General features: G+C 36.8%; 1 protein-coding gene across 2 annotated transcripts in view; it reads right to left on the minus strand.

Moving 5' to 3' along the window:
* xrn2 (5'-3' exoribonuclease 2) overlaps window positions 1-25,362 on the minus strand; it is a 32,250-nt gene extending 6,888 nt beyond the window's left edge. Inside the window, exons 1-28 of one of the 2 annotated variants that reach the window (XM_051874761.1) lie at window positions 25,139-25,362; window positions 24,473-24,600; window positions 24,280-24,391; window positions 23,547-23,658; window positions 23,332-23,390; window positions 23,030-23,119; window positions 22,858-22,930; window positions 22,581-22,631; window positions 20,848-21,005; window positions 20,691-20,765; window positions 20,122-20,255; window positions 19,988-20,045; window positions 19,694-19,801; window positions 19,510-19,554; window positions 18,449-18,586; window positions 17,144-17,185; window positions 16,916-17,010; window positions 15,916-16,051; window positions 9,415-9,522; window positions 9,196-9,285; window positions 8,045-8,117; window positions 7,865-7,948; window positions 7,632-7,729; window positions 6,758-6,837; window positions 6,583-6,639; window positions 6,043-6,111; window positions 5,779-5,907; window positions 4,970-5,130 (exon numbers count right to left, since the gene is read on the minus strand). In XM_051874761.1, coding sequence (XP_051730721.1) covers window positions 4,970-5,130; window positions 5,779-5,907; window positions 6,043-6,111; window positions 6,583-6,639; window positions 6,758-6,837; window positions 7,632-7,729; window positions 7,865-7,948; window positions 8,045-8,117; window positions 9,196-9,285; window positions 9,415-9,522; window positions 15,916-16,051; window positions 16,916-17,010; window positions 17,144-17,185; window positions 18,449-18,586; window positions 19,510-19,554; window positions 19,694-19,801; window positions 19,988-20,045; window positions 20,122-20,255; window positions 20,691-20,765; window positions 20,848-21,005; window positions 22,581-22,631; window positions 22,858-22,930; window positions 23,030-23,119; window positions 23,332-23,390; window positions 23,547-23,658; window positions 24,280-24,391; window positions 24,473-24,600; window positions 25,139-25,213 — 2,638 coding nt within the window. In that variant the 5' untranslated portion in view covers window positions 25,214-25,362. Of the gene's footprint in view, window positions 1-4,969; window positions 5,131-5,778; window positions 5,908-6,042; window positions 6,112-6,582; window positions 6,640-6,757; window positions 6,838-7,631; window positions 7,730-7,864; window positions 7,949-8,044; window positions 8,118-9,195; window positions 9,286-9,414; window positions 9,523-15,915; window positions 16,052-16,915; window positions 17,011-17,143; window positions 17,186-18,448; window positions 18,587-19,509; window positions 19,555-19,693; window positions 19,802-19,987; window positions 20,046-20,121; window positions 20,256-20,690; window positions 20,766-20,847; window positions 21,006-22,580; window positions 22,632-22,857; window positions 22,931-23,029; window positions 23,120-23,331; window positions 23,391-23,546; window positions 23,659-24,279; window positions 24,392-24,472; window positions 24,601-25,138 lie in introns of those variants that run through there. The other variant, XR_007926787.1, reaches the window with a different exon arrangement.
* Between the last annotated feature and the right edge of the window lie 429 nt (window positions 25,363-25,791).

Below are 25,791 nucleotides of genomic sequence, written 5' to 3' on the forward strand. Positions count from 1 at the left end.
GGTCTCTAATGATTAGGTTTTTTTGAGTTTGTTGTCATAGGGTTATAATTTTTTAAAATACATCAAGGTGCCCCCAACTAGATTTGTTGTTTTTTTTCTCTGCTCATATTTTAATATTCATTTGTCTGTAGGCCTGGGCGATAAAACGGTATCGATATTTATCGACGGTACTTCTTATTCGATAACGATAGAAAAAAATGTTCGATATAACTCTTGAAATAGTTTCACTTAAATGCATTAAAATGTAAACAGACATGAAGTTCGGTTGCGTGAACAACTCTCAAGCTCGCTCCATCCCTGCTGGATCAAACAGATGCGCTACGAGTGACACGCAAACAAGCTGCTGTGGATTTCAGGTGCGCAATCGCCACGTGAGATCAGAACACACAAACACATGAAAATGAGTGCTGTACCTGCCGGCGACGAGGAGATTGTGAATAAAAAAGGACATATCAGCTCGTCAGTGGCAGTTTCATGGTTTCCTTATGTCTTACAGTTGATCTACTTCAAAGTTTGTCTTTATTAACAGCTGCACAAACAGTGCTTTCAACCACACAGTATCTTTATTTCTGTGTTACAAATATTCAAATTATCACAGAAGTACTGAGATAAGTTTACTGTTCAGATAAAAACACTGTCTATGTTATCGATCAAAAGAGCAAATCAGCTTTTGAAAGAAACTTGAACGCGCTGAAAATTACGCCTTTATCGATTACATTGTTTCACCACCAGGTGGTGATAAGTGACTGTTAAAAAAAAAAATGTAATTGACGTTGAATCATTCATTCAACAGATTCTTTCAAATACACTGATTCATCCAGTAATGAAACAAGAGTATTTATGGATATACATCCAAACAGATTTTTTTATTTTTATTTAAATAATTCAAATATATTTAAAATTTTAAAATAGACGGCAGCAATTAATATTTTGTCAGAACCTCTAGTAAATTATTTCGTTTAGTTGACATTCAGAATTGTGATCTCGGTTTGAAACCAACAACAACAACAAAAAAAAAATTCTCAATTTATCCAGAATTGTGCAGCTCTAAGTTTAACACTTATTTATTTAATCTTCATATAAAATATAAGAAAGATGTGTTTCCATTTTATTTAGCTTTGTTTTAAAAATTATTTGTTGTTTGCCTTAATTAAAAATGCATTGGTTAAATTCAAACATTTTTTTCCTACTAAAATTTTCAATAATTATCGATACCGATCAATATGAAACATTATATCGTGATAATTTTTTTAGCTGTATCGCCCAGCCCTATTTGTCTGTATAATGAGCATGTTGTAGATCTATGTTTTATTGGTTGTTGTCTCCCCTCTTCCCACCATCTACACTCCCACAGCCTTTTCTGGAGGTCTTTTTCAAATCTGAGGTGTTAATGACCAGTGCTAAAACAAAACTTAAATGAAACTTAAAAAGCAGGTATATGTTTAAGTTGCATAAATCATCATTTGAGCAAGTAAACTTTATTAACCCCCCTGGATTTGTATGGATTACTTTTATGATGGATGGATGCACTTTTTTGGATCTCAAAATCAGGATTGCCATTCACTACCATTATAAAGCTGCAAGGATATAACTCCGATTGTGTTCATCTGAAAGAAGATAGTCATACACTTAGGATGGCTTAAGGGTGCGTAAATCATGGGATAATTTTCAGTTTTGGGTGAACTATCCCTTTAAATGCATAAATGCAAGGTATTTCACTGACATATCTGAAAAACACAGTATAAGTGCTTAAATTGGTCGCTTAAGTTGGATATAACTTCACAGAGAATGTTACCAAACATTTATAAATGACATAAGTCTTAAATGACCATAATATTGCCTTGTGGCTATACCTTTGCATTTTCAGCTGCAATGTCTTGCCCCATTGACGTCTATTGTATAAGCATTACTATAAAAAGCAGGACGAGACCAAATTTTCTGTGGTGATCAACAGCATGCAACAGATGCTGTCAGATGTCCTAGACATTTAATTTGGCAGCCAATAAACACCTCCAAAAATCCAGTGTGAGATCTAATGACCAGAGAGAGAGAGAAAAGCCAGACCACCCACTTACACCTCCATTATCAAGCACTAATTCATCCCAGCTCATCTCACAACCAGTCAAACGAAAGACGAAATTACAGCCAATTCATCCTGCTCTCAATAAACACCGACTGCAGTCCACATACTGAATGTTGGGAAGTTAAAGCCAGTTGACACAAAGCCCAAATAGGATTACGCATTAAAAACACAACAGTAAACGGTGTTCTCATTAACTTAACACAGGGATTACATCGTCCCAGAGCGCAGACGTACACACAGATGGACCCTGATCTCTGTAATGAGCCTGTAATGAACCTCTACAATACAGCTTATCAATATCCATAGAATGAAGACCACAGGACTGTAATACACTAGTTGGTCCTTTAGCACCAGCTGTTTTGATTAGGGTTAACAAAAGCCTTCAGCGCGTCTCGGGAACTCCGCATTGAACCGACACCGCAGGAGGGAGAGGGAGAAGGACAGCGAGCTGGGAAAAGTTAACGAGGATTTGCGCTCTGGCAGACAGACACACTTCACTAGAGAAACAAAAGCACCAGCAATGCAACTACCAGAATGATGAAACTGTTAAATTGCAGAAAAGTCTCATTTTTAGGTGGAACACAAAAGGAAATGTTTGGGGAAATGCTCATGCTGCTCTATTCAATGAAAGTGAAAAGAGTCTATGGCTGTTTTAGCTCCAAGAACACACACAAAAAGCATTATAACTGTATACATGACTCGTGGACAACATATTGAAGTTGTATGGCTGCTCAATTATGGCAAATATAATCACGATTATTTTTGGTCAATACTGAAATCACAATTATTGATTATTAATTTGCCAGAGCAAAAACTTTACATTGTATCAACCTTTTTATATATATATATATATATATATATATATATATATATATATATATATATATATAAAAAGGTTGATACAATGTAAAGAATTTGCTCTGGCTCTTGTTTTAAATTATTTTGTTCGGTTATTATGCTTGTTGTCATCTGTTGACGTTGTACAAGCAGAAAGTGGCGGTTGGTCGGTGTTGTGTTTGTCCCACCCCTCCTCCACTGTGATTGGACGGCTGGCTACAAAGTGACAGTGATGAGCGCAGCGTTTTACCAAAAGTTGAACCTTCTTCAACTCTCGGCAACCAGTTTAAAAAAAAAAAAAAAAAAAAAAAAGCCAAGTGCTTAGAGCTTCAGTGTGAAATAGACGCTCAGCACCTCATTACACTCCTGGTATTTTAAAAACGCGGCACTCCCAGTGAAAACAAATGGAAAAATAAGCTAGAAGCAGGAAAAACGCTTTGGTGGACACACGTCCTTATCGATACTTCGGCTAATATAGGTTAACTAATGTAAGAAAAAGTCCTCAGAATAATTACACAAGACAGTAAGCAATAGAATAAGAACAAAGAAAATAATTACAAACAAAACACAAGAGAACAAAATTACAAATTAAAGTTAAGTTTTTCAGGAAGGTGTACTAATGGTGGTTTTCAAAAAAGTAACCTACAAAAAAAAAAAAAAAAAAAAAAAGAATCAAATGTAAGATAACACTGCATAGTCTTACTGTACACATTAAATATAGATGAATCTTTTTTAAAGCCACTTAAGTTATTCAGTCAAGATCAGCGAGTGAGACTCCTTGTTTGATTATCATTTATAATTTATCATTATTCAGGTTTATTAGGTGCACGGATCCAATACACTGTTACACGTTTTCTCTCTTAACTGTGTAAACAGAAGATGCAGGCAAAAATCCTGAATCTTTACTAGTCAGGTGCACACTGTATGATTTATAAAAGTCCAGTTGTCAGACTGTACGAACATGATCCTCATGTCACACTGTGGGATCTCAGTTGCCATTCATGTCAGACTGTACGGCAGTCAAGACGCATTAAACAGATGCAGGAAAGAAGACTCGTCTGGAGTTTTACATCATAAATCTGTGACATGCTCGGTGACTGAGCTGCATTACATGTGGGATAGAAATGGTGGCTAGCAAGCAAAAACGATGTGTGTTGAGCAAGTGATGGTTTGTTTTTGTCTCACTAATTGCGTCATCAGGTTCGGCACTCCCATTGGTTTCTGATTTGACGGTTGTCGTAGGAGAAGCCACACTGCAGGACTGTGTTAAATTTTCTGACACCGGCAGAATTTTGTCGGAGGTAAAATTTGATTGCAATGGTCATTAATCAGCTGTCGGTGAACAAGTCAAACTAACGATGAAAGACTTCAGATTTTGGCCTAGGATCAGATGAATCAATTAAGATTCTCAACATTCGTCTCAGACGGCCAAATTGTACAGCGTGGACCCAGCTTTATCCATAGAAACATGAATGGCATACAGGACGGTTAGTGTGCAGTATGTTTAACTGAAGGGTTTTGCATCAGGGCTGGAGTCCGCAGGCCACTGAAGAGCAGCAGTGATCAGCAAAAACCCCCGAACCTCTATTTGCATCAAGTGGCAGCAGGGCGGCTTCCATTCGCCCACAGATGCGATTATTCATCAGCTTGCAAATTGGCACATCAAAGTGACGGCGGAGGAGAGCAGCACAGGAGCTGCTCACGAGCACAGGTCACTGTACACATCAAGAGCGACTCCTGTCCCCTGGTGTCACCAAACTACTGTATTAAATGCTGCTCAGACACAAAAGCCTGTTTCTGGACCATTGAAACAAAAGTGGACTGTATGAAAAAGCCTTATATCATAGTATGAGGAATTGCGTATCATATTAAGTTAAATTTGACTACTAAATGATCTTGGTTGTGTGTGGAAAACAAAAACGTGTGCAAAAAGAGGGAACTGTATGCTCATGCTGCTATGATGATCCCAAAGCTTAAATATTTTCTAATTTGTGCTAATTTTTCAATTATCTTAAAAGATGATTTTACTCTAGGAAAGTTTAAACTCACACTGGCTTTGAGGGTAATGGTCTCTCTGCGGTGGACGGTAGTTTCCTTGGTGATAGCTTCTGGGGGGCGGGGCACTGCTGTACTGACCGCCCCTATGCTGACCCTCGAGAGGAGGGCCGTGGCCAAAATGGCCCGCCCCTTGACTTCTGCCCACATGGTGACTGAAGAGAGAAGAGGAAAAATTAACATAAGTTGGAAGTTTTTATATGTTGATACTCAGAGTTTTTAGCCTCTGGAGGATACTGTAAGGATTTCAAAATTGAATATAATTTAATATTAAATTTTTCAAAAAGTATTAAAATAGTAACTAAATGTCCATAGTTAGTTGGTTGTCCCCAAGTTGGCTGAGGGGGTCTTCTGGACTAAAGCACCTAACAAAACTACCAAAACTTAAATATACTGCTTTGGTTGGGAAAAGATTGATAACTCCTGATCTAAAATGTTTAACTATCCCTTAAATGCCAAATATTCTGACAAAGAAACAAGCATTGAAAAATAGAGGGTTTAAAAAATGTAACATTTTTTGAAGTCCAAGAACACCTGTGTGCGCCATCCAATCAAATCCAAAAACAGCTTTCATTAAGAAATTAAGTCTTTGGTGGGCTTTTTTGTGCATACATCTCCCCTAAACATCATGCATAATTCATCTCTCGTCAATGAAGTCTGAATTCGCCAGATGTTTAATTAGCCCATTTTATACAAACTATTGCACTAATTTGGTTTCTTTTTACACAACACCACTTAAAAACATTAAATGCAAGAATTCAACCAAATAAACTGATGTATTCTGTGGGATTTTCGAGACCTACTTGAGCTTTCTAAAACCCGACTGGTCCAGATGGGCTTGTTGCCGGTTTGGGTTAAATCCCAATTGAGGTCTCCATGGGCCGCGGTTACCCTGTTCCCAGTCACCTGGTTTCAGAACCTTGTTAGGGATCCTGGAGCGAGAAATTGTAATACATAAATATAAAATATTCAAACATCAATGCATCATTGAAAAGCCCATCCATTTTGTGTGGATATTCAATAGGTCTTGATATTTATGCATTTTCATTGAATAGTGCAGCACTTACTTTGCTCCTGATAGGACAACAGCCTTGAACACAAAACCATCACCAAACTGCGGATCCTTGAATTTGATTCTGTCAACCAGAAACAATCAGTATTTAAGTACAAAGTTTAAGTGGATATATCTCATTCCAGAGCCATTCAGATGAACGGCATCGGTCCAGAGTTTGAAGGAGCTTCATATAAAGTTTTTGTTTAACGTCTGTGGGTTTCATGCTGTGTCTGACCTCTAGAGGAACCAGTAAATATCGGCAGGACAAGGTCAATGTTTCAATGCCTGACACTACAATTCTACAACCATGCTTCTTTGAGATGGTCATGTCTGTCTCTAGGAGGACACAAATACGAGTTCTTGAGTAGCCAACGGCTTAAAAATATCAGATTTGTTACATGAGCTAATAAACCAAATCAAAATAGCAACTGAAAAGGAAGGGTTGAAAGATGCAATCGATTAGCAATAAATCAATATTGTTCAGGCCTATGAATCAGACGATATTTGATGCACATTAGCGGATAATTGGTTGATTCGTAAAACAAACTCTTACCCAATAGCGCAGCTACTGCGGATATCTCTCAGCGTTGGGATGGGCGACTCCACTGGTCTGAGGAAAACAAAAATAATGTTTCACAGGATTTGCAAAGCTTTAGTCTCAAGTGTCTCAACAGACGTTGCCCACAAAAAGCATCAAGAAACAAAAGATAAATGTGTTGACTCCTTACTTATCTGGTAGAATAGGGTCTTCATCTAGATTTAATGTACCTTGGATTCCATGGCAAAACTCTGCAGGGATCTCAGTGCCCTTGAAGAGAGAGGATTGGAAATTACAGACTGAGAGAACAAATTAAGGATCATTCACACTAAAGATTTTGGTCAAGATTGATTGCTTTTAATATAGGGATGTTCTATAATGGCAAAAATCATAATCGCAATTATTTTGGTCAATACTGAGATCATGATAACTTAAAAATTACCTATTTCATGCTTTTATTGAACCTATTTAAAAAGTGGATTTCCTTGAAATAAACTGAAAAACAATAAAACAAAAAAATAAAACCATTATTAAATAAACAAAATAAATAAAAATATTTCTCTTCTGCAGTCACACATTTTATAATATGTGTAACATTTAGTTAAGATGTACTAATAATAATTTATTAATCTTAGTGTTAATTAAAATTAATTAATACATTATTTAAATCAACATTTATCTGTTTATTTAATGGACAAACGTGAACTAACAATGAACAGCTTTTTTTCCCATTAATTAACAATGATGAAAAAAATACTGTAATAAAGGTATTGCTCATTATTAATGTTAATTAATGTTAACAAATGGAACCTTACTGTAAAGTGTTACCATTATCATTCATATATTATAGTTTGTTTATTTGTTGGTGCTTTTAGGGAGGGGTAATAGCACACAACTAAAGAAAATCAGCATGCTGGATTAATGATACTACACAAAATGAGAACATTTTCATTTTACCTCATTTTATCACAATCATTGGCAGCCAAAATCATGATTAACTGATCAAAAACTTTAAATTATGGCTAGATGATTAGTTTGGGTTAAGGTTACAGGAAGACCAGTACCTCATGAGATTCTGCACGGTAGAGTTCCAGGATGAAATCACAGAGGGGGTGGGACTTCCCAACAAACATGACATCACTTCCCAGACTGTTCCTTCTCACTGAAAACAACCATCAGACGGTAGAGTCAGATTACAACACCACTTCAAAGCAAAAAATTATTTTAAATTTCTGCTTGACTTCATTTAGACATTCAGTAATATACTGTTTATTGGCTATGAAGGTATATGCCTTACCCTCATCTGGGGTCAAATCAGAGTAGACCTCTGCTAAAGCTGCCCGTAACCTCCGCTCGTCCACAAACGGTAACAAAGCAACACCTGTCGCGAGGAGAAGAGCAAAAATCACAATGACTGAAAACAACACAGCACTCGTTGTTACTGTTCAGACTGTGAAGCTCAAAGCGAAGCGCTGACCCTGCCAGGCGTACTTCTTCCCATTCAAATCAATGGCAAAGTCATCGGGGTAGAAATCAATGATTGAGGATTCCTGTTAAAGACAGATGAAGACAGTTAACAAAGAGAAGGAACATTTTTGAAATTAATGCCATTTACACTCTCAAATGTCCCTGCTGTTACTTTGCATGACTACGGAGGACTAGGCATCAAAACATAATAAAATAATTTTATTAATAATTTAAGAGATACTTATTAAAGCTACTAAAGTTATTCAATCAAAAGCAGTGAGTGATTCTGTTTTTCTTTTGTTGTTTGATTCATATTAACAGCATACATACAGCAGTAGGTACTGTATATTATGCTGCTTTCATTTTAATACACAGATCTAATATACAAATGCAATTTCTTTCCCTGCTGTTTACGTTCACAAACATAACCGATTGTGTTCGAGAACTTGTGTTTTTGACATAATATTGTGTCTTTTACAGTTTAAGCACAATAAGACGTGATAGAGAGTTTAATACTCACAGGACGCGCCGTCTGACAGCTAGCTTTCTGTGTGCATGCTTTAGATGCGTGCGCACAGAAAACCATGTATCAGAAGTTTAGACTGATGTGGCTTTAAAACACATGCAGATTATAAACTTTCACGGTGACGAAGAACTGCAATGTCACGTGAGCATGGTCGCGATAGAGATGATTGCCAAAAACGAACAAAATATCTGTTTGGTTTTGGATGAGTATCCGAGGCACGAGCTGTACAGGCTCCGTCCTCTTCTGGAAAGGGGGGTGGGGAGCAGCAGCTCATTTGCATTTAAAGATACTAGGTCCCCTTTAAATAAATAAATAAATATGTTTGAGTACATTTGAATAAATCTGCTTATCAATGCCTCTTAAAAACAAATTCCCAACAGACAAAATCAAATACAGTTTCACTTGAAAATTCACTGCAAAAAATGACTGGAGTACGTTTAACAAGAAAATACCATTTCAGTCTTTCTACTTCAAAATTTAATGTTTAATATAATGTGTTACTTGCCATTTCTTTTAAATTATTTGTGAAATTTAAAAGCAATTTGAGTGAAACTTTTTCCTAAGCATTGTGATTGTTTAATGCATTGTGAATGCAGTTTCATGTATAAGAAGTCAGAGGTAAATCTCCCACTCACTGGGTCCGTCATCAGGGCTCTCCATGTCGTCGGCAGGAAGTTTCCACTGGCAGCAGGAAATACACTCATGAGCTGCTCCAAAGGTTTGAACTGCAGATGAAGAATTATTATGACATCGAGTAAATCAAGTCAACACATCAGGAACAACATTGCAACACTGAGTCAAAACAAATCACGCATAACAGAGTTTGTGTCCCAATGCAATGAGTTTCAAATTACCGGTTTGGTCCCTTTCTCGAAATCACTGAACATGCCCTTGATGTCTTTGAAGTCGGAGGCAAACGGAGCATAATGAAAGGGAAAATACCACTTCCAGGATGCGCAGCCCTGTCACACACACACAAAAAAAAAAAACACTTAGAGACTGTCATACCACACAAAGACAAGTTAAATACATCTTCAGTTACTTCAAACAGAAATCCTCGATTTTGAAAGACCTTCAATCCAAGTCATTTTTACGTCCTCTTCCATTAGCCCGTCACACTGACACTTTCAATGGGAGACCTTGATACACCATCAAATTTACAGCTCAATTAACACTCCAGAGAGCATTTAGACCAGACAGTTTAAGAGAAAGCCAAAAGGGCTTCAACAAAAGACACACACACTCATGAAAACACCAAAATCTGTGGATTTAGTCCATGTCTATAACTTTTCAGGTCATGCTAGCATACTCTTAAACATTTACAATTATTATTATTTTTTTAAAAGCAGATACACTTTTAAAATATACAACCCCCCCAAAAACTGATCCAAATCCAACCAGAAAAATGCATTAAAGTAAAGAGGGACAAGTGTCAGTGTCAGACTCCTGCATTTTTTCTACTGAGGTTTACAGTCAATTAATTTCTGAAAATCAGTTCTTTCAAATGGTGCATTACAATGAATCTGTTCTAAAGATTCAAGGATTCATTTGAGTCACTCAAAGCGGTTTATGAAGTTCATGTGTGGCATTTTACATTCTGTAAATAACATGTGTAGGTAAATATTGTTTATCATCAACTTAATTTTAGTTGTATAGCGCTTTTCACAAATCGGTTTCAAAAGCAGCTCTATAGAAAATGATGTTAATGCTTATAATAGCTTAATATCTTTGTGCCTTAGTCACATTTAATAGATTAGAGCTGAATGTTAATGTAGTTTACATTTTGTGATGAGATCAAATCAAGCAGTTGAGATTTGCTATAAAGTATATACAGTGGCAAGAAAAAGTTTGTGAACCCCTTGCAGAATCTGTGAAAATGTGCAAAATTTTAACAAAATAAGAGAGATTATACATAATGCATGTTATTTTTTATTTAGTACTGTCCTGAGTAAGATATTTTACATAAAAGATGTTTACATATAATCCATAAGACAAAAAAATAGCTGAATTTATTAAAATGACCCAGTTCAAAAGTTTGTGAACCCTTGATTCTTAATACTGTGTGTGGTTACCTGGATGATCTACGACTGTTTTTTTGTTGTGTGATGGTTGTTCACGAGTCTCTTGTTTGTCCTGAGCAGTTAAACTGAGCTCTGTTCTTCAGAAAAAAAAATCTCCAGGTCCTGCAGATTCTTCAGTTTTCCACCATCTTTTGCATATTTGAACCCTTTCCAGCAGTGACTGAATGATTTTCAGATCCATTTTATCACACTGAGGACAACTGAGGGACTCAAACACAACTATTAAAAAAGGTTCAAACATTCACTGATGCTTCAGAAGGAAACACGATGCATTAAGAGTCGGGGGGTGAAAACTTTTGAACAGGATGAAGAGGTCCAAATTTCTCTTATTTTGCTTGAATATCATTGTTTTTCATGTAGTACTGCCCTTCAGAAGCAACAGAAAATACTTGCATGTTTCCTGGAAGACAAATTAAATACAATTTACCTTGATCTTCAAATTCTAAATGTTTTCACCCCCCATCTATTAATGCATCATGTTTTTTTCTGGAGCATCAGTGAATGTTTGAACCTTTTTTAATAGTTGTGTTTGAGTCCCTCAGTTGTCCTCAGTGTGAAAAGACGAATCTCAAAATCATTTGGTCACTGCTGTAAAGGGTTCAAATATGCAAAAAATGCTGGAAAACTGAAGAATCTGCAGGACCTGGAGATTTTTTCTGAAGAACAGAGCTCAGTTTAACTGCTCAGAACAAACAAGGGACTCATGAACAACCATCACAAAACAAAAAAAAACAGTCGTAGATCATCCAGGTAACCACACACAGTATTAAGAATCAATGGTTCACATACTTATGAATGGGGTTATTTGAATAAATTCAGCTATTTGTTTGTCTTGTGGATTATATGTAAACATCTTTTATGTAAAATCTCTTACTCAGGACAGTACTAAAAAATTTTTCTATAATCTCCCTTAGTTTGTTAAAATTATTACCATTTTCACAGATTCTGCAAGTGGTTCACATACTTTTTCTTGCCACTGTACATTATACAGTATATGCAGATAAGTCCAACTTTAAATATCTTCCTTTAAAATATTAAGAACATACACACATATACATTATATATACATATATATACATATATATATATATTATACAGTGGGTACGGAAAGTATTCAGACCCCCTTAAATTTTTCACTCTTTGTTATATTGCAGCCATTTGCTAAAATCATTTATGTTCATTTTTTTCCTCAATGTACACACAGCACCCCATATTGACAGAAAAACACAGAATTGTTGACATTTTTGCAGATTTATTAAAAAAGAAAAACTGAAATATCACGTGGTCCTAAGTATTCAGACCCTTTGCTCAGTATTTAGTAGAAGCACCCTTTTGATCTAATACAGCCATGAGTCTTTTTGGGAAAGATGCAACAAGTTTTTCACACCTGGATTTGGGGATCCTCTGCCATTCCTCCTTGCAGATCCTCTCCAGTTCTGTCAGGTTGGATGGTAAACGTTGGTGGACAGCCATTTTTAGGTCTCTCCAGAGATGCTCAATTGGGTTTAAGTCAGGGCTCTGGCTGGGCCATTCAAGAACAGTCACGGAGTTGTTGTGAAGCCACTCCTTCGTTATTTTAGCTGTGTGCTTAGGGTCATTGTCTTGTTGGAAGGTAAACCTTCGTCCCAGTCTGAGGTCCTGAGCACTCTGGAGAAGGTTTTCGTCCAGGATATCCCTGTACTTGGCCGCATTCACCTTTCCCTCGATTGCAACCAGTCGTCCTGTCCCTGCAGCTGAAAAACACCCCCACAGCATGATGCTGCCACCACCATGCTTCACTGTTGGGACTGTATTGGACAGGTGATGAGCAGTGCCTGGTTTTCTCCACACATACCGCTTAGAATTAAGGCCAAAAAGTTCTATCTTGGTCTCATCAGACCAGAGAATCTTATTTCTCACCATCTTGGAGTCCTTCAGGTGTTTTTTCATGTGTCTTGCACTGAGGAGAGGCTTCCGTCAGGCCACTCTGCCATAAAGCCCCAAGTGGTGGAGGGCTGCAGTGATGGTTGACTTTCTACAACTTTCTCCCATCTCCCGACTGCATCTCTGGAGCTCAGCCACAGTGATCTTTGGGTTCTTCTTTACCTCTCTCACCAAGGCTCTTCTCCCCCGATAGCTCAGTTTGGCCGGACGGCCAGCTCTAGGAAGGGTTCTGGTCGTCCCAAACGTCTTCCATTTAAGGATTATGGAGGTCACTGTGCTCTTAGGAACCTTAAGTGCAGCAGAAATTTTTTTGTAACCTTGGCCAGATCTGTGCCTTGCCACAATTCTGTCTCTGAGCTCTTCAGGCAGTTCCTTTGACCTCATGATTCTCATTTGCTCTGACATGCACTGTGAGCTGTAAGGTCTTATATAGACAGGTGTGTGGCTTTCCTAATCAAGTCCAATCAGTATAATCAAACACAGCTGGACTCAAATGAAGGTGTAGAACCATCTCAAGGATGATCAGAAGAAATGGACAGCACCTGAGTTAAATATATGAGTGTCACAGCAAAGGGTCTGAATACTTAGGACCATGTGATATTTCAGTTTTTCTTTTTTAATAAATCTGCAAAAATGTCAACAATTCTGTGTTTTTCTGTCAATATGGGGTGCTGTGTGTACATTAATGAGGAAAAAAAATGAACTTAAATGATTTTAGCAAATGGCTACAATATAACAGAGTGAAAAATTTAAGGGGGTCTGAATACTTTCTGTACCCACTGTGTATATATATATATATATATATATATATATATATATATATATATATACATATATATACATATATATATATACATATATACATATATATATACATATATACATATACATATATACATATACACATATATACATATACATATATACATATACATATACATATATACATATATACATATACATATACATATATACTATATATATATATACATACATACACACACACACACACACACAAAATAGATCACATCAAAACAAATCACTAACAATTTTCACATTTTAAAACAATATTACAGATGCTTCGGATTTTTGAGTAAGAACATCTGACAATCTCTTTGGCGCTCCAGTAACGGCAGAGGCAGCTTCCTGATTTATAGAGTCAACCAATCTATTAATTTTCCCTATTTAAACTGACATTTTGTCAAGTGGCAAAAAGCAAAAAGGTGCAAGGAAATCCGTGCAATAGAAATTATACTCGTGACCCCTCAAATGAAAAAATAGACACCCTAATGGGGGTAAATAAAAGCCATGTTGAGATCTGCCCCTGAACATCTACCATTTGGCAGCGTTTGTGTGTCTCCGTGTGTGCGCGCAAATCAGCGAATATGTGGCAGAAGGGAGCAAACGCATCTCACACAGCAGCGAGACTCCATAACGAATCTGTTCAGCGGTTCCCGTGGGATGGCTCTCATCCGCCGAGCACATGGAGCAAGTGCAGGCCGCGCATATATATATATAAAGCTCCAATTACTGTGGACAAATCCCTGCACACAGAACTCTAATCAACCGGAGATCTACTGGAGAGAACGGAGCTCTAATGACTGAATTTAAAGCTAAAAGATCAAGACCCTGCATTAAAACTGGCTCAAAGAGCAGCGCAAACACAGCGCAAAGCTGTTTGATCCTAGATCTGATGAACAAACAGATGAAGCAGAGGATATTCTGCAACATTTCCTGGATCTACTTTAAAACAGAATGTGGAAACTGTTAATTTCTGACTCGTAAGTGAAAAGGAGAAAAGACTAAAAGGTAGGAAATAAGTGATGCACCAATCATTTTTCATTGCTGATTCAGATTTTTTTTATTTTTTTTAAGCTAATTGGCTGGTTCCGATACTGGTAAATGATTTTTTTCCCCTTTAAGCAAATTTATTTGTTTATTTGCTCTATAACATGCCAAACTGACCTTAAAAAAAAAAAAAAAAAAAATAAAAAAAAAATATTGTAGCCATTTGTAGAAAATTGTGAAGAAATCAGGAATGATGAGAGAACATTGTGCTTGGTACGTTTTTAATCTTCAAACCAAACTTGGGTCTTCAGCCGACAAAGTTTACATTCCGTCTGGCTAGCGGGCTTCCAATAATGTTTAGACATTCGGTCAGTAGGCGGATAGCAGGTGGTCTTTTGTGGCTGTTCGAACACATTCGATCACGTGAGTGTTTACAATACAAAAGTAATCCGGTCAAATGCGTTGTCCACTTACGACCACTTCCGGAGGTAGTCGAAAAGCTCAAAATGTTTTGCACCCCGTTTACAACTGTATTTAGCATCGTCCACTTGTGTTTCGATCGATCCGATTTTAATACCAGGTGTAAACAGGGCCTAGGTGTAATGGAGCTGCACGATTCTGGATAAAATGAGAATCACGATTTTTTGGTTTCAAATAGAGACCACTATTCTCCCACGATTCTGAATATAGAACAAAACAGAATGTAATTTACTAAAGGTTCTGACAACATAATTGCTGGACTCTAATTGCTGGAAAATGTTTAATTAATTTGAATGAATTCAATGACTCAATAAATATTAGTTACTGGATGAATCATACGGAGCACCACACATGACATGCCAGAAATTTTTTTTTTTTTAAATTTTTTTAAAATTAAAACGATTTACTATTTCGTTCACTTGATTTATAAATCATGCATGATTTATAAATCGAGGGAACGAAATAGTAAATCGTGCGCACGATTTAGCCTACTATTTTTTTTCCTGCATGTCATGTTCGGGGCTCCGTAAAATCAGTGTTTTTGAACAAATCTTTTGAGTGAATGATTCAATGAAAAATAATTTTTTTAGTTGCCACCTAGTGGCCTAAGATGTAATTGATACAACAGTTATTTGAAATGCCAACTTGGTTTCAAAAGGTGGTTTGCTCTATTTTGATCGCTATTGTAGACATCAGTGTTTATATCCTAACTTTAAACTTATCTCAGTCCTTCTGTGATAATTTGAATATTTTTAACACAAATAACTACTGGGTGGTTCAAAACTGCTCTCTCTGGCTCAGCACGAACAAAGATTTGAATGTTCCAGTATGATTTTGTCAAAGGTTTAATAGCCACGGCAAATCCTTGTCATTAATAAAATGATATCGCATGGGTGTTTGAAGTGAGATCGCAATCTTTTTACGATTAATCGTGCAGTTCTAAGCATCAATATGCACATTGTTTGAAGGGGAGCATGAAGTGGAATATCCAATTAATGGAAGAAATAATGAAAAATAGTTGTAATAACTGGTCAACTTTAAAGGCTATAAACCTTCAGCTTCAGGTGTGTACCAGTGACTTACCTGATAGTAGTACCTGAGCACCCAGCACAGGCCCTCCACGTAAGACTTCACCACTTTCTTACGAAACTCATCGTCCGTCGCATCCACATCAAATTTGGTTTTATAGTAACGCTGTTTCCAGCCGTCCTCCCATAACCTGTGAAACACAATTATAACACCATCACAGATACATACACCTCTCACAGTTTGTTGTCTTCTCCAAAGAAAGGCCTGAATTCATTAAACCCAAACCAGCCTCTCCTGTGCCAAATTGAACGGGTTCACTTTTATGCATATGCACGCCTATGAGAATTTCCCACTTTGACGGGCTCCATTAAGGGGCGATAGGAAACTTGTTTTCCACCTTAGCGCTGGTCAGGATATTTTGACATGCTCTGGAAATGCAGCTCACATAATCAAGGATGAGCTGCATCTGTCTAGTGTAACCTCTACAGCGTCCCACCGGGGACACGGAAAACCTCCATGAATACCAATTGAACTCAATCGATTTAGACTGCGTTGGAAAGCTAATCACTGAAACATTTGCTGTATTAATCACTGGCGGTAGAGACTCCTGCATGACTCACACAGAGATTTGTGTAGGGATGTGCAACTAGTCGACTAGTTTGTGGAAGTCAAGTCACCTTTATTTCTATAGAGCTTTATAAAATAGATTGTTTCGAAGCAGCTTCACAGCAATAAACAGGAAAATAGCAATAGATGTAAACTCAATCAACTATGAGAAATTCAAATTTTGCAGTTCTAAAAAGACAATACTGTCATTAATGACTAGTCAAAAAAGCGGTCTTAAGGAAGGCTGGTATAATTAAGCTAGTTTCAGGCTCACCAAACCGGAACTGGAAGGGTTTAGTTGGCCTTTACATGAGATATGCTCTTGTATTTTAAAAATAGAAAAACAAAGAGCAATGAAACAGCATTAAAAATGACTCGAGATGCATGCTAGAAAGAAGGACTATTTCTAACTTGATGTTGAATTGAATTCCTAGAGTTGTGTCGTTACCTGACATTATCTTCCGGTTCTGGTTCGCTGTCACTGTCCTCTGCTTTACGTTTCACACCACGAGTCTCCATGTTGTCACTGGCTCCAGCAGCACCCTGAGAGAAAGGACAGTCGTGCTGTTATACACTATATCAATGACAGTCATGTTCTGACGTCATAGACTTTGTCAAAGCTAAGCCCTTTCAAAAATTTGTACAAAGAGCAGGAGTGAGAGAAAAAGATACATGCCTTTCCATTTTTGATCATGGCTCTCAAGGACTGAGCTGCTTCCTGAAAATACAGAAACAGCTGATTCAACCAAGATGACAAAATAAGCATGAGACTCAAAACAATGACAAGAAATACAAAAGCAGCAATAAAATGCAGCAGTCGAGTTCTGTAAGTGAAGAGAACGAGATTAACAATAATGTATGAATCTTTCACTACAAAAATACAAATAAATGAGCTCTAAGATTGTTTAAGCAACAAGTTGTGTGACCAAAACTTTATGAAATCATATCTAATAGCCAGAACACCCAAAATCCTACACAAATTGAAAATCTCAGGAATTTATGGCAAAAGAGCTCAAAAACCTTATATACTTATGCGCAAAAGTATGGGGTTGTTCAGTTTTTTGATGTTTTTAAAAGGTCTCTTATTCTCACCAAGGCTGCATTTATTTGATGCAAAAATGAAAAACCACAGTGAATACAGTCATATTGTGAAATATTACAATTTAAAATAACTTTTATATTAAATTACATTTTAAAATGTAATTTATTTCCGTGATCAAAGCTGAATTTTCAGCATCATTACTCCAGTCTTCAGTGTCACATGATCCTTCAGAAATCATTCTAATAAGCTGATTTACTGCTTTTGGTGGAAACCATGATACATTTTGTCCTGGATTATTTGATGAATAGAAAAAACAAAAAACAGAAAGAAAAAAAAACAACAACAGCATTTATTTGAAATAGTAATCTTTTGTAACATTATAAATGTCTTTACTGTCACTTCTGATCAATTTGAAGGGTTAGTTTACCCAAAAACAAACTTTCTGTCATTAATTACTCACCCTCATGTAGTTCCAAACCCGTAAGATCTTCGTTCATCTCCGGAACACAAATTAAGATATTTTTGATGAAATCCGTGAAGTATTCAAATCCTCCATAGACTGCAATTTATCCACCACTTTCAAGGTCCAGAAAGGTACTAAAGACAGTGGTTCAACCTTAATTTTATTAAAAAACAAGAAAACTTTGTGCGCAAAAACAAAACAAAAATAACGACTTTGAACCAATGTAGTCACATGGACTGTCTTTAGTACCTTTCTGGACCTCAGAGGGTGCAATGACATTGCTGCCTATGCATGTTTCAGAAACCCTTGGATTTCATGAAAAATATCTTAAGTTGTGTTCAGACGATGAACAAAGGTCTTACGGGTTTGGAACGACATGAGGGTAAGTACTTATTGATAGAAATTTCATTTTTGGGTGAACTAACCCTTTAACTACTGTAGCCCTTATTGACAATCACAAAGACAGTGTGACAGACCTGATTGCGCTGGTTGCCCTGCATCCTCATTTCATATGCGGAATGTCTGGCGTTCTGCACTACCATGGGTCCGTCTCTGCCGCCCAGGGCCCGAGGGGCAAACTGACCACCAGGGATAAACGATGGACCCTGCTGCGCCTGGGAAGAGAGCAATTCAATTCATTAGGTAGTCGTGGCCTAATGGCTACGGAGTAGTACAGACTGGTAACCCAAAGGTTGCTGGTTGGATTCTCAATACCGGCAGGAAATCACTGAGGTGCCCTTGAGCAAGAGTTGAGCAGCAAAAATGGCTGCCCACTGTTCTGGGTGTGTCTCCACGGTTTGCAGTGTGCGTGTTTTCACTACTCACTTCTCCTAACGTGTGTGTACTAACTTGGATGGGTTAAATGCAGAAGGCAAATTAAAAGTATGGGTTACCATACTTGGCCTTCACATGTCACTTTCAATTAAGAAGAAATTGATGATTTAGATACTTCTACATAGTCTGTATCTTAAATTAATCTTAATGTTAATCTTAGCATCTACTAATACATTTTTAAAATCAGAAGTTGTATCCGTTAACATTAGTTAATGCATTGTGAACTAACTTGAAATTTTTTTTAAACTAACATTACAAAGATTAACAAATGCTATAATATATTGTTCCTAGTTAGTTTGTTAACATTAATGCATTGGTTAACATGAACAAACAAGTCTTTATTGTAAAGTGTTACCAAATTGTTATATATATATATATATTAAAAAAAAAAAAAAGTGCAAAAAAAAAATATCTATCTATATTATCCAGTCCTACTGATCACTGACATAAAAATGTGTTATTCGCATGATATAAATGCACACTGAATGTGAGCGAATGCATGATTTTGCAGGGTCAAGATACAAACTACTCAGGCGCCGTCAGCTGAATTAAATGACCTTGTGAATGGATTCAACTCACTGGCTTTCAAAGGAACTGTGGGTGTATGCATGTTAACATTTCAAAAGGAATTATTGCAAAACCTCTCAACATTTTTTTAATTACTACAAAACTTGTTTAGAATGAAGAGCACATTTTCACTCACTTTCATCCGCTTCTTCTTTTCCTTCATTCTCCGCTTAAAACTCTCCTGCAGGATATAAAAGCCCATGATGAGGCAATGAAGAGAGCACATTTCTGTATTATAATCATTAGTGTAATGGGTCAGAGGTCACAAGCCCTCTAGTGCACAGTGTTGACAGCAAACAACAATTATCGTGTGGTCTCACATCGTCGTCTTTGCGCTTTTTGAAGATGTTGTCCTCGGCCACCCCTACAGCTTGCATAATGAGCTCCACACGCTCGAGATTGACAAAGCCGTTTTCTGTTAAGTAGCCCTATAGAGAGAGAGAGAGAGAGAAGGGGAAAAAAAAAAAACCATTCATATAGTGTATTTATACATGTCTCCCTTCAATCAATTCCAGACAGATAAAAATCAAGGTCACACCATTGTATATAATATAAAATGAATGCAATTTCATGTTGCCTTCAAGCACGGGATATATGGAAATGGAAATACTCACCCCGGTCCTATGAACAACATCTTTGTAGATGCCAACCAGACGATCGATGGCGCCCTCTCTGTTTGAACACAAACTAGAGTCAGAACTCACTGCAGAGCACAACAAAACAATAAAAGTGGTTTCTGTGAGCGCACCTGATCTCAAGAGATGGTAAGTGGGGCAAGAAGTCATTTCCCACAAAGAAACACATGAACACCCAGTCATCGACGCTCCGTTCAAAGTCAAACGGGAATGGTAGGCTGGCCATCGTTAACTCCCTCTCCAAATACTGTGGAGCAAAAAAACACATTATATACAGACAAACCTGTTTAAATAAACATACATGATCTGTTTTCCTACCAATTTGGTTTTCCCAAACATCTTCGTATCCACTCCCAATTCCCAAGCTTTATGGCAGCAAATTTTGCATTTGCAAACATCACATTTTCCTTATAAAAATCTAGTTTAAAGTCACCATGAAATCAAATCAATTGGCACAAGGGCAGGACAACCTGTCACTCATATGAGATTGACCAATAGCAAACCACAACCATTCAATCAATTCCCAATGGACAAAATCAAGTCCCGCCCTACATTTGTTCTTGTTCCAATGAGGAAAAGACTTTAGTTTCATGCAGACTTTAAGCTAGCAAAATATTTTAATAATCCGACAAATTTAAACAATGTATAAAACATAAAACACTTAAAAAAAAACAGAACAAACCTCTCGTAACACAGCCAGACGGATGAATATGAACTCCTGTTCTGATGCCGGAATTGTGTCTGCAAATTCATCATGCTTAAAGAGAAAACAAAACACAAGTTAACACAAAGCTGAGGTAAAGTTCTGGGCAGATGGATGGAGAGGATGAGTCTGTTACCTCGCCCTGTTTTTCTCGGGCCAGTCCCTGGCAGTCTTTGATCTCGTGGCCGATCTGACCACACAGGGCGCAGGGTCTGGGTTTGTTGGGTTTGAACTCTTCTCTTATAATGGTAAAGTTGGGTTCATGTGTCGCCAAACCCAACATTATCAAATCAGCTGGACAGAAAAAAAAAAAAAAAAAAAAAAAAAAAAAAAAAGAGAAAATTAAACACATAATTATGAAGTTTACCAAATAGAACTCTTCTAAAATGTTTTATTACAGACAGTTAATAATCCTTTTCAGTCAGAAAAGTTTCAGAGAATGACAAACCCGGAAAGTACAAAGACAAAACTGTTAAATAACAGAAACACGCAGTCGATGTTCTTCATAAAAATGTTAATAACGGCAGCTTTCAGTCAGATTGATGTTTTGAAGTATCTTCTCTCCAGACTGATCAGATGCAATATAGGTTTCCTCATTCGTCCACTTAGTGCATTAATACTACAGAAGTGCATTAATACTACAGACAATGTTTTGCATCAAGTCCCTTTATACATACTAATAAAAGCAGACAGATTGAATAAACCCTCTCATGATCTCAATCATGTTTTGTAACTTAAAAGTCAGCATGAAATGGAAGTTGCAACCAAATTTACTACCATATTTTGACATTACTGACTGAAATGCTATCAAAATTTTTTTCCACGTAGTAATTTTATCCATTGGTTGTTGACTGCATCATGAAAATGAGCACTGTATAATCATGAAAATAAGCACTGTATAATCATGAAAATGAGCACTGTATACTGGAATGGAGGCAGATCTGAACGTGACTCGCTAACTGTAGTACGGACGTCTATGACGTCAAGTGAGCATATCACAGGAAGAGCAAGTTAGTGCATGGATGAATTTACAATTTCATGCAGATGTTACAATAGTCATGTTTCCATCCAAAGTTGCAAATTTAACTTGTGTGCAAATTTGGATAAAACATTTGCGAATAAAGCACTGTTTCCATCCAGTCCAAGAGAACAAATCGTCACTTCCTGATAAACTGGCGGTAAATATCACTAAGAAAATTGGAAGTTGCTGCAGTAGAAGCCACTATATCTAATAATTTTCATATATAATAAATTATTGCGCCTCAAAGTGTGCAGATGAATGCAATAAATGCTGTCATGTTAACTTGCATTCAGATGCCTGGTGTTTGTGAACATAATCGAGTGAGGCGCTTCTGGGAGGGAATTATACCGAACCATTTTGATGACAGGCTTTGCTCAAGTATTACAAAATGAACAGCATTTCAGATGCTGTGCAACGAGATCAGTACGCTGGTTGGTCCAGTTATACTGTCCCATCGCAAAGTCACGTCTTTAATGTGCATGAAGGAATTTATTCGGTAAAAATGTTTCCATCGTATGCGCATGTTTTCGTATTGCATAAATTTATCCGACTCAGTTGAGCGCATACGTTTTTTTTTATGTGCGTTTTTAGAATTTATGCGCATCTTGGCATTATCATCCAGCATTTTTTTTATGTGCGTTTTTAGAATTTATGCGCATCTTGGCATTTCCATCCAGCATTTTTTTTTTAATGCGATTTCCCAAAATGCGCATATAATTAAGTGGATGGAAACAGCTGGAACATGGAAACAAGTACTTAAGGACTCACTTTCATAATTTTGCTCACTAAAGTCTAAACTACATGGCCAAATTCACTTTAATGTTGCTGAAAGAAAAAAAACACTTTACCATCAGCTCCACAGAGACAGTGATGCGTGTTTGGGTCGTGATTTGGCTGAGCTGGAAAAGAAAACGACACAAATGACACATTAGACCAGTAAAGCTCTTTGCAAACCACATTTTAGACATTTTTAGGCTTATCCTAAAGCATCTGTGGGATAGGAAAATGTTAAGTTGTTTATTTAAAACAGAACACCAGATGAAAATGCTTTAACTAACAGAATCATACCACAAATCAAATCAGTATTTCAAAAGACCTTCACAAAATCTGAGTTCTCGACTCTACCTCTCTGTCTCCTGATGAAATCCATAATTTTATGTTCTCCTTCACCAGGAACACTGGCGTCTGACAAGAAAACCTGCAGGACAAAGTATTTATTTATTGATTATATCCCACAACAAAACAAAACTTAATAAAAGGATTAATTACAGTTCATTTGAGGAGTCGTATGACTTACTGTGACATTGCGCCATCCAGGGTCATTGGTCAGTCTGTCTGCGACATAATATCTCAAACATTTGGCCAAATTATCCATGAACTCGGTTCCCTAAACACAACACAGGAAAACTACTAATTACATTTGACAAGAACATAAAAACAAGTACTGAGATTCTCAAATCCTTAAATTGTAAATGTAAAGTAACAGAGCGGAGGAAATGTAGATGTCAATAGCGATAAACAATCAGAATGACATGCTGTTTGGCCGGTACATAATCAGAGGAAACAACATTAAACCATCCAAAAAGTATGAACACTTACAGGTGTGATACAGTTACTGTCAAAACGTTCTTTAATTCCCTCAGGAGGAAGGTAACCACCTAAAAAGAGAAGCATGAATCAAACAGTTAAAGAGAAATGCATCATAAACACCAAGTCAAAATTTAGTGCTCATTTACTGCAGCTTGAACATATTAGTGAAGGAATTCCCAAACTGTTTTTCAGCCAAAACTCGGACGAGGTGTAATGTCTCTCACCTCTCTCAATAACTTCTTCTCTCATTTTCTGTTTCTCCTCTGCAAGCTCCATTCCTTCCTTAGAGGCCCGGAAGCGTCTTGATCTCTGCTGGTTCATTTTGGCACGAGGAGCCTACAAATAATACCGAAGAGCAGCACAAGAAATGCTTACTGAAGTTGTTGACCACAGTGTGCATAATTCATGGATGCACTGATATTTTATTTTCAGTGCATTAAAGAAATTATGGACGGTCACTTTGTTTACCCCACTCTTAAACTTTAGTTTTGGAAAACTAAATGAGTTGACCAACTACATATTAATATTTTTAACTGAACGTCATTATCTAATAGTTTGTGCGTTTGTTTTGTCACGCCAACTTCTATATTTATTTTCCATCATCTTCCAGCAAAAGGTTTATGAATTTATAGCTGTTATGGAATTACATTATAGCTGTATAATTTCCAGCTAGTTTAAAGAAACTTCACATTTAATGAAAAATATTCATTTCTAACACTTAAAAATGTAACTGATTTCACCACAAAGTTTGTAATAATTCCCAGTGGCTCACTCCTGAATTTATGTGCATTATTAAAGGAAACACTCAATACAACGCCCCAGAAATGACTTTATTTTCTCCGTTATGCAGTAGAAATACTGAAAGCAAAACATGCTGTCATAGTTTTGCTGGTGCATGTAGTGTCAAACTGGCCTAATAGAGAAGATATGAAGATGATTATGAAGGATGATACATACCACACCATCAATTGCCATGTACAGAACCCGTCTCGGTCGAACAATGTTAAAGAGACGGTCAATGTATTCGAAAATGGCAACCATCATTTCATCCTCATTCTTAGGTGCTGGCCTGCGAATGGTTAAAATAATGTTTTCATAAAGCAAGTCACTTAAATACATCAAAACATGTCAACAGATGAGAGAATCTCACTTGTCCTCAGGATGTGTGCACGGGTGAATAATTCCATTCATGTCTAGATACAGGTTGTCAAACTCCACTTCATTAGGGTTTGGTTTGCTGGTATCAACTGGGATTTTAATGCCATTGTACTCCTTGGCCTGAAAATAAGAAATGTAGACATTTATATAGATTCATGCATATATAAAGATATTAAACCTAACTGACCAACCTACCTAGTAGACATCATAGTCTAAAAACCTAGACAACTGTCAAACTATACTCATTTACATGGCATCAGAGCTGTGTTCTGAAGTGAAATGTGGGTACTTGAAGCACGATCGGCTGAAAATTTGCATACTTCTCTGTGATTGGTTGGTTGGTCGTTCGAGCGGTCTCACGCATCTAAGCAACCTAAAATGCAGTCTAGATAATAACCTCTCAAGGTGTTTGAGACACAACCAGACAGTCGGATCTATAATTCAACTGCGGTGAACTTCTATTCAGCCAAAAAATTTAATTGGGAAAAAAAATTAAAATCGCATAAACTCAAACTGACACAAAAACAAACTGAAACGAACACAACCACATGTGAGCGTCAGGACTGTATATCATGTTTCATTATAACCGTTTTACGTATAACTAAATGATTAATTACACAATTAATTAAATTATCATTCAGATGTTGTTGTCTCTCACCTTCTCCTCCAGACAATGTACTATTATCGACGGATACTTCCGACTCAACCAGCGGAAAAATGCGGGGACTCCCATCTCCCGTAAAATACAGCACTTTAAATGAAAGAGCAACTTTAAAAACGGTTAAAAACAGCTAAACACGCAGAAGGATGAAAACAGTCACCAAACACAGCGCACGCAGTTGATTTACCCCAGCACACTGTGATTAATTTCCGGGTCATCAGGAAATGATGCAGGAGGCGCCACGCGCTGGCTAAAAGTAGAATTGCACCTCCAAATCAACAATCAAAACCAGCAATAAAGGCGTTCAAATAAGAAATTATAACAAATAAATAATAACAAAACGAAAAAGACTTTATATATATATATATATATATATATATATATATATATATATATATATATATATAACGTCCTCAAGCTACAAAGTGTTTAAAAAACTGTTAAAAACAACCAATTTTCACAACACCAGTTTTAACCACTGATCTATATAAATGATCATTAATTAAAATAATATTATAATACTATATATATATATATATATATATATATATATATATATATATATATATATATATATAACGTCCTCAAGCTACAAAGTGTTTAAAAAACTGTTAAAAACAACCAATTTTCACAACACCAGTTTTAACCAC

The sequence above is a fragment of the Ctenopharyngodon idella genome, chromosome 20 (genome assembly GCF_019924925.1).
Source record: "Ctenopharyngodon idella isolate HZGC_01 chromosome 20, HZGC01, whole genome shotgun sequence".
Taxonomy (NCBI): Eukaryota; Metazoa; Chordata; class Actinopteri; order Cypriniformes; family Xenocyprididae; genus Ctenopharyngodon; species Ctenopharyngodon idella.